The sequence below is a fragment of the Schistocerca piceifrons genome, chromosome 2 (assembly GCF_021461385.2).
Source record: "Schistocerca piceifrons isolate TAMUIC-IGC-003096 chromosome 2, iqSchPice1.1, whole genome shotgun sequence".
Classification (NCBI taxonomy): domain Eukaryota; kingdom Metazoa; phylum Arthropoda; class Insecta; order Orthoptera; family Acrididae; genus Schistocerca; species Schistocerca piceifrons.
In genome coordinates, this window is record NC_060139.1 from 465,501,396 (window position 1) to 465,515,135 (window position 13,740).

The 13,740-nt window shown below is 37.9% G+C and overlaps 1 protein-coding gene across 2 annotated transcripts in view; it reads left to right on the forward strand.

Annotated features, from left to right (window-relative positions):
- Positions 1–13,740, forward strand: part of LOC124778031 (arrestin domain-containing protein 3-like) — a 123,853-nt gene that overhangs the window by 66,673 nt on the left and 43,440 nt on the right. For both annotated transcript variants that reach the window (XM_047253612.1, XM_047253613.1), the window contains exon 7: positions 11,471–11,597. In XM_047253612.1, coding sequence (XP_047109568.1) covers positions 11,471–11,597 — 127 coding nt within the window. The remainder of the gene's footprint in view (positions 1–11,470; positions 11,598–13,740) is intronic.

Sequence of the window (13,740 nt, forward strand, 5' to 3'; positions counted from 1 at the left end):
ACTAAACTGCTGATAACATGACCTTTGCATATCTTCTTAGCACACTATGGTCTGAGCACTTGTGTTGTGTAAAGACATTAGTGCCTTTTAGTGTCGGTCTTTGAAATTTAGGTAACTGCAGGCTTTAGTGCATTGATATGCTTGGTTGTCAAAATGCCTATGATACCCTCACCATAATTCCAGAAAATCTTGTTGCATGGCAGTTTTTCTATTTTTCAAACTGTGGCTTTGTAGCTGCTGTGAGTGTGTGGCCATGTGCATGCTTAGTTTTGCCACTTGTGCTGCTAGTTGCTCAGTGGTGGGTTTGGTTTATGCTTGCTGTTGGTGAGAAGTATGTGTGCTCGTTACAAGACCAGTGATGCCACCTTCCATTTCTCTACCTGATCCTGCATCCTCGTCTTGACTGTTGCTCATTTTTGCATACACAGAAATCTCACTTAAAAGCTGTTTGCAATACTGTTTGCCTTCTATGTTAAGACTTGCCATGCTATGCCCGTTTGTGCCACAATGATGGGGTAGATGGCGGCTGGGATTTTACAACACCACAATACGTGTAAATGTAGAAATTCTGGGCCTGCTGATGTATGTAAAGTTTTGAGCATTTGTGATGGAGTCTTATCGGTCATGTTTTCATCTGTGAAAATCTTTTGTAATCGCTGTTCTGGTAACAGTGTATAGTGCCATACGAGCTTCCTTTAGCACAGTGTACTTTGTTGTGACAAGGTTTCTTCAGTTTCCTCAATCACTACCAAATCCAGATGCAAACCCACAATATTAAATCTTTCAGTATTATCAAACACCTAATGCTGCCCAAAAGGAGAATTGCTACTCACTGTAAAGATGACACATTGAGTTGCAGTCAGGCATGACAAAGGCTTTACACATTTAGATTTTGGCCAAAGCCTTTTTCAGAAAAAGAAACATACAAACATGCATTCACACAAGCAAGCACATCTCACGCACACATGACTGCCTTCTCCGGCAGCTTGGACTAATGTGTTTCCTTTTCTGAAGAAGGCTTTGGCTAGAAGCTAAATTTGTAACAGTCTTTTCATTGTGCCAGTCTACAATGTGTCATCTTTATGGTGAGTAGCAATGTATCATTTTTCTTATACTGTTGGTATTACAATCTGGAATTGCCATTATTTCACACTATTGAAATATGTGTTTGACTTGAGAAACCAGATCTGAGGTTGCATTGACTAGAACTTGGGAAGTTTAACATTTCCATGTCATGCATACCTGCTCCCTTCTTGCATCTGTTGTGCCGTGTGATGAATTAAAAAGTTGAGGATGGTGATGCAGCATTGAGTGGTAAGCCTTGTTCCATTCAGATTCCCTTTTCCGGTGCTTATGACAATATTTCACTGTTATCCTTTGCTTCTTTCTCTTTTTTATCCTTTGCTTTTATTCTTTTTCAAAGTCACAACTATGGTAACTCTTATTCTCATGTTCACAATAAATATTGCTCACTACTCAATAATAACTTCGTTATGCAAACATAGTATTGACAAAGAATGGAGGATAAACAACAACTATAAATAACAACAGCAGCCATGTTGACAGCTCCAAAGATGCTTTTTATAGTCTGCGATAATTGTGTTCATTTACAGCAGTGAAGTCTGTTGGTGCCACTACATATTTATTCAAGGTGTGGAATAACTAATTTTTATTTCATTCTGTTGAATTATATTCTGGACAAAAAAATGAAGGAAAAAGAAAAAGAGGAAAAAATTATAATATTACATAGGCAAAAAGAGGGAGAGAGAAAAAGCATAATATACACATTTTCCTTATAGGTATTAGTTATCATTATTTATGGTGCAGTTGTTAGAGTGAATTATCTGTCTTACTTATTGGGACATACAGAACAGCAACAGCAATAAATTAAAAGCTGGAATTTATAATAATGCATATTTATTTGAGCAGTATCAATCCCTGCCTATAATACTACCTTCTCAATACAAGAAACTGCACCTATGTCATAAAATCCATGCCTGCTTATCACTGTACAGAAACTAAATTACTTCAAGAAGAAATGATAGCATGTGCAGTGAATTAAACAATTGCTGCTGTGTTTTGTAGCCATCAATGAATTTACATGCCAGCCACCAGAAGTTCTCTTTGTTGGGCAACGGTAGTTGTTTTGTTTGGACATGCTCCATATAAGTCATGGAAGTAGACAATGACAACTTGTTTGCTTATTTGATATATATCGTGCTTAACATTAATTTGCTGCAATTTATAACCTTCAAGGTCTTCCTTTCTTCAACATATATGTACCAATAAATGTTTGTTGTTCTATTGGATATTGGCTCCAATTAGTCCTTTGAGAGATTATAAAGTCAACTTGGACAAATGAAATTATGTATGCTGTATTCCCAGGAACATAGATTATCAAACACTATTTATTCAGTGATATATTTGTAAAATAGACCAAAGATGAATAAACAAGAAATTATAAGTACTATACAAGCCAGCAGTAAAGATGAAACATATTTTTCTCAACAGCCCCACAAGTTCTTCAGAGCTTAATTCATGAAATATTATCACAGAACACATTTATTGGTTTTTCGCTATGTATAACACACAATTCGTGGAGCACTGCTTGGAGGTCTATTACTTCTTGCACTGATGTTGATAGGGCCATGCACTCAGATTCTGTAGTTCATACAGGAACTGTTTGTTGCCATCTTGGGTTCCAGGAAACTGCTGTCCCAGTTAACTTGGAAATGCAGCCGGTCACTGATCATTGTTGATCGAGATCTGATGCGTAATTGGCATCACAGAAGTCTTAAATTTTGTTTGTTCCTGTTTTTAAGAATGTTGGTTCTATGTTGACTGTGCCTTTGGTGTACCTCATAATTTGTTTGACTGCTTGTCAGTGAATTTTTAGGTAATTGAGGTTGATGATCTCCCACAACATAAACAATGTCTGGCCTTGCACCTTGAGCAAATAGAACAGTGACCCAATGGCTTTCTCGTAAGAAGTGTAATGTAATACAAATCTTCTCATCTATCAATTTTTCATCACATTTTTGCAGCTGCAAACCAGTTTCAAGTGGAAGTGCAACCAGATTGCAGTCTTCCATACCATATTTCTTGAGTATGTTTACTGCATATTTACTTTGATTGAGGCTAATTGTCCTGTGTTTTGTGTTTTATTTTATTTATTTACTTTTTTTCATTCCAAGGTAACAACAGATTTCACCAAGATCATATAACATTATTTCCTCATAACTGAACGTTTAGTTCTGTCATGGGTAAAGCTACGTATAACATTAACAGGCTGAGAAACATGCTAATGTTACCCTCTGAAAGGATATTAAAGTTCGACCATGCATGTGTCTAATGGAAAAGGCTCCGACCTATGGGCCTTAATCTTGGGAGTTAACAGAAGTGGTATTAAAAAAAAAAAAAAAAAAAAAAAAAAAGATCAGTACCAGCTTAATTAGGCACATTAATTGGGAAATATATGTTTGAGAAAATTGGATATTAGTTATTGAATACTTTCGTTGAGATTTCACTTTGAATAGCAAACAGGATATGAACTGACTTAGTGCACTCTGTACTGTGTGTAGCAGCAGTTACCAATAACACATGCACCAGTAAATTATGAGGAGCAAAATTGCACCAAGTTCATACTAATGTTGGGCACAATCATTAGCATTACTCAGTCAAAATACTGGAACATCACTGCATGAAGTGCAGAACTAATTTTGGACATGTGGGGTTTCTATCTTAAGCATTCATTTCGGTGATATTTCCCACCGAAACAGGTCCACTGAATTCCCTTGTGATGTCATCTCTCCCTGCTGCCGTCACTGCAGCTACGCTACAGACAGCTTATTGCTCTGCCAAGTTCATTGCACACGGTTGCTCAGCTCGCGCGCTAGCCCCTGTAGCATAGCCTGTCACCTGTGACTGACTTATGCGCGCACCTGTTGTTCTGAGTGCACAGTTCTGTGGTGCTGTGCTGCTGCTTACTCGTGTCTTAATTTCACTTTGTTTTGGCCAGTATGATTTCTTTAGTTTGGGCCAGCAATATTTTTCCATTCAGGCCTTCATTTTCCATGTCATTTTGGTTTTGATAGTTTCACAGTGCAAATCCTCTTCTGCGAAATGACATGTTACTGCAACCTCTGCCTCTACCTTTTTGTATCATATTTATGCAGTAATGTTTGTTCTCATTCTGTTCATTACTCACATGATTATCCCAATTCTGGTTGTTATTATTTTGACAATAATCACGGTTCCCTCTCCAGTGGTCCTCATCTTCAATCCTTTCCAAAAATGACGAGAAGCTTTTGTGATTACTTCCCACCTAAGATTTTAAATCCTTTGGGAGCTTTTTCCATAGTTCTCACGCTATTTCAGATTCCGTTTGTGTGTTTGTCCAGTGTGTCAGTTTTTGATACCACATTTCGCAAAACTCTTTCATTGAGTTGCTGCCTCTGTTGTCATATAACCTGGACATTTGTTCTGTATCCAAACTTAGTCCCCATCTTTTCACATCACCAGCTAATGTGCTGATGACCACATTTATCTTTTCCTAGTCCATTACGTAATCAGGAAATTTCCTTTCATACTTTTTCAAAAATCTGATGGATGCCATCCATTATGTCTTTTTGCTGGATTGAATCATTCTTTGCCCTCTACCAATTTGCTGCACATTATTCTGTCATTGATATAATTTGGTTTTTCTCCTATTTTCCATTCAAGGTCACTCACTTTACCTTGAATTTGGAAAGTGTTCTGTTCACACTTCTTTCTGCATGTTGTCATTTGTTTACTCAGTTCCTTCCCAGAATCATTCACCATTTGTCTCAATTGAGAAATTTTGGTTTTGCATTTGTTTACTATTTCAGTTTTGAGGCCAGAAACCTTTTCATCAACTTTTGTAACTACCAGAGGTTCTACAGTGTCTTGAATGTTGATTATTTCGGTATTGAACCTATCGTTGATGTCATTAATCTGTCCCTGCATAGTGGTGACATTGTTATTGACAGTATCTATTTCAGTTTTTAAGTCCTTGCTTGCATTACCCACAACACCCACTTTTTGAGTCTACCTTTTCAATCTGTTTACTGATTTTAACACCTTGTTTTTTAATTACATCTGCCTGTGTTTTAAGCTGATTGTTAATATTACTACCTTGTGCTGCAATTTGTGCAGACAACATTTTTAACAAATTGTTCATGCTCAGCAGTTTTTCGCTATCTTGTTCTAAGCTGCCCTCATACTCAGATTCTACTTCTCGTGTTTTGCTCGGCTCACTTTCGGCTTTTGATGAACTGAACATATCCATCAACTTGTTAACATAGCCACTGTCTTCATTCGGGTCATCCTTCATACCTTGTTTTATTTGTGATGGGCTCATCATCTGAATTTGATTGTTGATGTGCGTATGGTAAACATAAACCTGTTGTCGTCCCATGGCATCATCAGTGCTCTCGTTTAACGAACTACTGCCACCTAGTACACCAGGTACTTTTCTATTTCACTCTTTCCTCTTTCTGACCTACTGCCATATTTGTATACATCTTAATTTTGTTAACACTTTTTATTTTATCTTTCAAAGACCTGTAAAGTTTTCTGTTGATTATTTTGCCCGATCTGTTGCAAGTACCTAAAGGCAAAGACTGACACATTCATATATTTGACAATGATCATACTGTCAAACTGTACATCCTAGTGATATACACAGACATTGCAAATGTGTATTACTGTGTTTTCAACTGTCCTTGGACATGAAATACAAATATATTGCATCTCAAAACATTGTGGTATTTGGCAACCACAGTTAATGTCTGAGAAGTTGATAATTGTTAAATATAAAAATATAATTCTTGAATCACAAAGTACTAATTACGGGTTGCCTCAGGGTTCAGTTATCAGCATCATTATTCTTCATTGTATATACCACATAATTCATAATTCATTTGGTGAAGATATTCATTCACTCCCTGTGGGAGAAAAAATCTGACATTTATGGGAGAAAAAAGTCTGACAGTTAATAATACCATTCCAAACAATTCATAGATATGTGAATGCAATTGATTTTACAAATCTGCAAACTAATCTTTTCTTCCTGTCTCAATAATTTATTTATCTAAAAATCATTTTTCAGTGATAAAGCTTCTGTCAGCTTAATACAAGGAAAATATAAGTTGTATATACAGTCATAAGAATATACACACATGTTTGACGAGGAGAGGTCAAGACAGGTGGTTGGCATATATCCGGAAGAACAGACACCACATATATACAATTAAGACAAAGACGGCCAATGATTTCTTCAGTGTGGATGCACACAAGGCTCGAACTCGTACGGGAATCAGCAAATGCCTTCAGTAATGAGGATAATGTTCAAGAGGCACTATATTCTTAGCATGTCTATAGGTTGAGAAATTAGGTCTGAGGGGAGGTGTGCTAGGATAGCGTGCAGTTGAGATGACCACTGTGTCTGGACAGCATAGTGCTCAAGGCATATGCCTAGTAAACAGGAGTCCTGCGTTTGAATCCTCGTCTCACACAAATAATCCACCTCCCCCATTGATTTAAATCAATACCTGCTTGCAGCCAATATCAGTAATTCCTTTGTGTCTTTTTGGTTTATAAATACTCAAAAAACATTATGTAACTCTAAAATTACTGTTATGTTAAGTTTGAGTAAATTGAATGGGGAAATTTTTCTGTTATTTTGGAGCTACTATCTTCAGTTTCTTGTATGCACCTGTAAACTGCACCAATAGTTTCATACATGTAGAAAAAAATTTAGTTTAACTAGATAATAGGGAAAGGAGAAAAAGCTTCTTAAAATTTCTGAGCCCTGATATACTTGAAAACAAATGAAGTTATGAAAAGCTTGTAGAAAATAGGAGTGAGCCATTATTTAAATTGATGTACTCTTTACTCACCTTAAAAGATGAAACAAAATATTTCTATATAAAACAAGAGGATAGGCTACCACTGGAAGTTAAATTATTAATGTCAAGTTTAGGCACATCTGTTGAGCTCACTCAAATATTTGCCTCTTCTTTAAGATCATAGCTGACAGACCCTGCCTCACAGACCTACTACATTTACCACGTACTCAGAAACTTCCTGTCTCCAGCATACAGAATTCAAAAACTGAAAAGCCCCAAAAACAGTCATGAACCTGTCCTCCAAAAACGTCATTCCCACGGAAGTATCACCCCTTTTCAAAGGCTCTACCTTTTGCCCCACTCCCACATTCACTCATGCTGGACTTGTTAAGGACCTTCTCTCCTTCTGCCAGTCCCTACTAGGGAAGTTGATACAATATCGATATATCGATCCATCAATATTTTTTTCCAAAATATACTGATGATATTTTGTTTGATGGTGTATTGATATCGAAATCGCAGTATCAAGTGCTGATATTTTAATTTTATGCAATATTTTTACTATATGCAATATTTTTTCCGCAATTTTCGATAAATATTTGAAGTTGTTCTTTTGAAATTGTAGTATAAAATAATTTTACTTTCACTGACTCAAGGAGTCTTATTAATTTTGAGCTTTCATCACATCCAGTGTTTCTATTTGACTGTGTTAGCAAGTATAGATGGCACAAAGAAGTAATCCGATGCATTTGGAGGGAGGGGGGGGAGTGCTTTTTCTTCACATCGGAATTCTTCAAAAACAGTTGCTAAATCTGATGAACTAAAATCTAAATGGACAAGACTGGTCTTTGTGGTGGGCAGAGACATGTGAGGGGAAATGCTGATGTAATTGGCACTCAGTGCGACCAACAGAAACTGCAGTGTTTAACTTCACCACACAATTTTGACACTATAGCTGTTAGGTCACTGGTGTTGGTGGAAATGAAAAAACAGGGAAGTTGACATTAAGTGTTCCAGACAAATCCGATATGTGACAAAAGTGTACAACAGACCAATTGGACACCTTTTATTGTGCCACTGACCTGCAGTTACTATTGTTAGCAAAGTGATTATCACCAAGAGTGAATGTGCGTCATTATCCTTTCAATTTGTGCTCTAAGAGGGATATACAGGCTGCTAGCTTGTTGATGTACGGAATATCTAATAATAAATCAATACTTAAGCGTACAGCTCTAAGACTGGCAGTGTATTTGCAATGTGCGGTCAATATTATTTTTGGCCACTACATTGATATTTTTTCCATGAATAAATTGATAACTTTTTTTTGATATATCAAAGGTGGCTAATGGTGTTTTTTTAAATATCTGTGTATTGGATTCCTGATATTTTTAAAAATATCAGCAATCCTAGTCCTTACAGTGGAAACACTTTTTTACAACCAGTCCTACCAATCAGTGTCAATCTGAAACCAATATTGAATGCTGCCTGATTCAGTTCAGTCCTCCATCTAACCATGTTCCACCCACAGTGCCCCCAAAATAACCCTGTGTTAACTTTCCAGTATTTCCTAACTTTGAACCTTTCCTCACTGTCATTCATCAAATCTCTCAACATGGAAACTAACCTTATATCTGCACAGAAAACCACACTGCACCATCTAAAAATTGTGGATCATATCCCTGCAACAGAACCAGATGCATACATCCTCCCACTACCACCTAATCTGGTCCTGCCACAGGCATCTCCTATCCCATCATAGTCAGGGCTGCCTGTGATAGGAGCCATGTGATCTACAAACTAAGCTGTGATGACTGTGCTCCTTTTCACATGAGCATGACAACTAACAAACTGCTTGTCTGCATTAATGGCCTCTGATGAAAGAGTCCACTATTGTGGTTACTACCTACAGGGTTACCGGGCAGAGGGACTCAGCCAGCTGTCAGATACATTACCCTAAAAACCCTATTGCAGTGACCCCATTCAAGAAATCCAGAGCACTCCTCTTGTGACTCAGTACCACCCAGGATTGAAGCAAGTGAACCAATATTCCCTGCCAGAGCTTAGACTAACTCTCATTATGCCCTGAAATGCGGAATGTCTACTTAATTTTCTCCCCACCCCTCCTACTATGGTATTCTTCTGCCCACCAAAGCTGCACGATATCCTTATCCATCCATGCTCTACGCCTGCTCCAAATCACTCACCTTGTGGATCATATCCCTGCAACAGAACCAGATGCATACATCCTCCCACTACCACCTAATCTGGTCCTGCCACAGGCATCATAGTCAGGGCTGCCTGTGATAGGAGCCATGTGATCTACAAACTAAGCTGTGATGACTGTGCTCCTTTTCACATGAGCATGACAACTAACAAACTGCTTGTCTGCATTAATGGCCTCTGTCAAATTGTGGCCAAGAGACAGCTGGACCATCCAGTTGCTAAACATGCTGCCCATAATGATGTGCTTCATTGCAATTAGTGCTTCACAGCCTGTACCATCTAGATCCTTCCTACCAACACCACCTTTTCTGTATTGTGCAGGTGGGAATACTGTATAACATATCCCTTGTTCCCGTAATCCTGGCCGCAACCTTTGCAAGTCCCTTTCTTCTACCTGCCTATCCCCTTCCCTACTCCCACTGCACGTCCTTTCTATCCTACCAACATGCCCACTGATCTGTGATTCTTCCCTACTTTTCTCCTCTACAGTCTCCATGCCCTCTAACCATCCCAGCACAGTCTCTTGACTCTGCACATTTCAGCCCTTTGCTATGTCGATCATGTCCCTGCATGCTGCCACAGTGCTTCCCCCAAGCTTACCCTGCTATCAGTCCAGCTGCCTGCTTTCTCCTTAACCACACCACCCATCCCAGGTAGCTGCTCAAGTCATGTGCTGTCGTAGCAGTCGGGCCCCAGGGAGCAGAGACAGTGGCCACGTGTGTCAAGTTATGCTAGTGTGAATAAGTGTGTGTTTTCTATTTTGGAAGAAGGACTTTCTTGTCCACAGTCTTTTCATTGTGCTTGTCTGTGACTCAATGCCTCCTCTATGTGGTGAGTAGCGGTCTGTCCTTATTCTGCAAGCCACCTTTCTCTCTCTCTCTCTCTCTCTCTCTCTCTCTCTCTCTCTCTCTCTGTGTGTGTGTGTGTGTGTGTGTGTGTGTGTGTGTGTGGAATAATTATGAAATAAATGCAATCCCCTGCCCCACCCATTCCATTAGAGAATGCTGCAGGGGAAGAACGAATGTCAGTAAGCCTCCATGTGAGGTCTACTTTCTTTCATTTCCTTACTGTGGCAAGGCAATTTCATGAGACATATGTGGGAGGAAGCAGTATGTTGCCTGACATTTCTTGGAATGTATGCTGTCAGAATTTAAACAGTAAACCTCTCCTTGCATAATAGCACTTCTTTTGAAAGACCCACCTCTGGAGTTTGTTGAGCATATCTGTAACACTCCCTTTCTTGCTAAATGTTCCTGTGACAAAATTTGCTGCTTGTTGTTGTATATTTTCTCTCTTTTCTAATAATTCAACCTGGCAACGGTCCCAGACTTATTGTTTGTGGCTACATTTCCTTAAGATTTATTCAGTGAATTTCAACCTAGCTTCTTCTGCAATATTTTTATGCAGTTATCTCACTTTAGGTTACTCTGAATACTTGCTGATAGGTATTTTATGGTTGTTACAGTTTCTAGTGATTTATCATCAATGGTGTAATTGAACAGTCATAGATGAACATGACAGTGGCATAAACAAGTTAGATAAAACAGTATGTGCCACTTATACATCAGTAGTAACATTCCTATTACATATGTGTCTGTACTGAGTTTAGTCCAACATGAGCTAAACTAACATGAAGCATAATCATCTTGGGGTTGATGCTCTTTTGTCCATGTTTGCTCTAACAATACATATATTTTTGGACGGGGTTTGCCTTTAACAAAACACAATTTTGTTTTTTATCCCAAACATCTTTCACTGCTGTTGCAGCATTATCGTGGGCTTTATTTAATGGCTGTTAAGCATAAAGAATGTTCTTTACTGTTTGTATACATGTAAATATTAGTTTTTAAAAATCATAATTACAGATTTTTGAAGAAACACATAAAATTATGAATTCATGCCTTCTTACCCCATGGTGTGGTTTTCCTTATGTGTCATGTTTTTACAGTAACTGATTTCTTTCACAGTTTGTTGTATATGGTTGCAGATGACAATTAATTCATATTTATTTCTGTTAATTGTAGTATCTTCACTAAGATTACAGATTGATAGTCTGAAATATTTTTTTCCATAGTAATTTGTTTTTTGATGAGCAATTCAGAGACGTACTACTAGCTGATATTACAGTCTTTTATTGATGCTATGTGTATGTAATGGTATACTAATTACATCTTTCTGCAGTCTTGCTTGTGATTTAGAATATAATTGTTCTCTTGTGTAATGATTTGCAAATCTCTACATGGTAGATAGAGGCACACTACCATGAGTTTTTGTATGCTGGCATTTGTTATTTAGCAAATGGGACAGTAGAGCCCCATGATTAATCATGAATTCAGCCTCAACAAACATTTATTCACTATTAATGTGTTTCATTGCAGCACCTCCTTCATATGAGGAGTGTATGTATGGAACAAGTAATGTGAATGTAGGAGATAATGCAAGCCACACAGAAGAGGGATACAATCACGTTCCAAGATATCCCACATACAACTTACGTCCTGGGGAGTAAGTGCTCTTCCATTTTGGTTTATATTTTATCCATTGCTTTCATAAGTGAAAGTTACATTAAGTACCAGAAGAAAAATCAAGAACAATTTACAAGGTCATAGTTTCTGACAAGTTTCACATCTGGCATTGCTAAGTGGTTTTGTGAAAGCATCAGCTAACATTTCTTCAGAAGGCAGATGTTCAACATTGATGACACCTGATTCAAGATGCCTTCTTATAAAACGGTACTTTATACTTGTATGTTTGCATCTGGAGTTGTCACTAGGTTCTTGGATAACTGAATGGCTCCTTTCTTATCACAGTATACTGTAAGTGAATTTGACACTGTTTGGATCTACCTCAGACATAAGTTATCTTAACCACAGTAGGGCTTTATATTCAGCTTTACAGGTAGAAAGTGCAGTTGTTTTCTTGTTTTCTACTAGTCCATGAAATTAGAGTTTTGCATTTTAATGGATGAACCATTTACATAATGTCTGTCATTGATTTTATTTCCCCAATCTGCATCACTGAAGGCAATTATTTCTCTGTTACCATCTCTAGAAAATTCTAGCATGTAGTACATGGTTCACTTTAAATATCTAAACAATCTTTTTACTGACAACCAATTAATCTTTTTAAAACAATGAATATATCTGCTCAGGAGACTTACAGCAAAACACACATCAGGTCTGGAGATTTGAGATAGATATAGAAGACTTCCTGTTGCCTCTTAACAAGTTACTTCAGTATCAAAGTCCAAACCAAGTTCAAGTGGTGTTGACACCAGAATGGCTTCACTCATTTCAAACTTCTTCTTCTTCTTGTTTCCACAGGATTTCTGGGAGACCCATAATTTTCCTTTTTTATGAATCCATTGTTCATATTATTTATGGATCATATGTTGAAAACAATAGACTGGCTGGGTGAGATTAAGATATGTCAACACAAAATAAGCAGTCTTGCATATGCGGATGACTTAGTTGTGATGGCAGATTCGATTGAAAGTTTGCAGAGTAATATTTCAGAGCTAGATCAGAAATGTAAGGACTATGGTATGAAGATTAGCATCTCCAAAATGAAAGTAATGTCAGTGGGAAAGAAAAATGAACGAATTGAGTGCCAAATAGGAGGAACAAAGTTAGAACAGGTGGACGGTTTCAAGTACTTAGGATACATATTCTCACAGGATGGCAACATAGTGAAAGAACTGGAAGTGAGGTGTAGCAAGGCTAATGCAGTGAGCGCTCAGCTACGATCTACTCTCTTCTGCAAGAAGGAAGTCAGTACCAAGACTAAGTTATCTGTGCACCGTTCAATCTTTCGACCAACTTTGTTGTATGGGAGCGAAAGCTGGGTGGATTCAGGTTACCTTATCAATAAGGTTGAGGTTACAGATATGAAAGTAGCTAGGATGATTGCAGGTACTAGTAGATGGGAACAATGGCAGGAGGGTGTCCACAATGAGGAAATCAAAGAAAAACTGGGAATGAACTCTATAGATGTAGCAGTCAGGGCGAACAGGCTTAGATGGTGGGGTCATGTTACACGTATGGGAGAAGCAAGGTTACCCAAGAGACTCATGGGTTCAGCAGTAGAGGGTAGGAGGAGTCGGGGCAGACCAAGGAGAAGGTACCTGGATTCGGTTAAGAATGATTTTGAAGTAATAGGTTTAACATCAGAAGAGGCACCAATGTTAGCACTGAATAGGGTATCATGGAGGAAGTTTATAAGGGGGGCTTTGCTCCAGACTGAACGCTGAAAGGCACAATCAGTCTTAAATGATGATGATGATGATGATGATGATGATGATAATATGAATCCATGTAATTTCCATGCCTAGGCATTAGCTTATCTGTCCTAAATGTTTTATCTCAAAAAATCTCTTCAAAGAACTTTTGAACTGATCCGAAACACTTCTGTCATTTGAGAATAATATCATGTCATTGACATATAAGGTTATGATGACTGGTTTGGTGCCATTGCTTGAAAACAGATACATGGATCAGTTTGATTTGTTCAGTTTCAGTTTTCTTAATGCCTCATCAGTTTTTTAATTCCAGATGGTCTGAGCCCATAAACAACTTTTTTCAGCCTCCATCCTTTTCCAGGAGTTGCAAAATTTTCTTGCAGAATGACATTAATTTCTTCATTTAAGTCT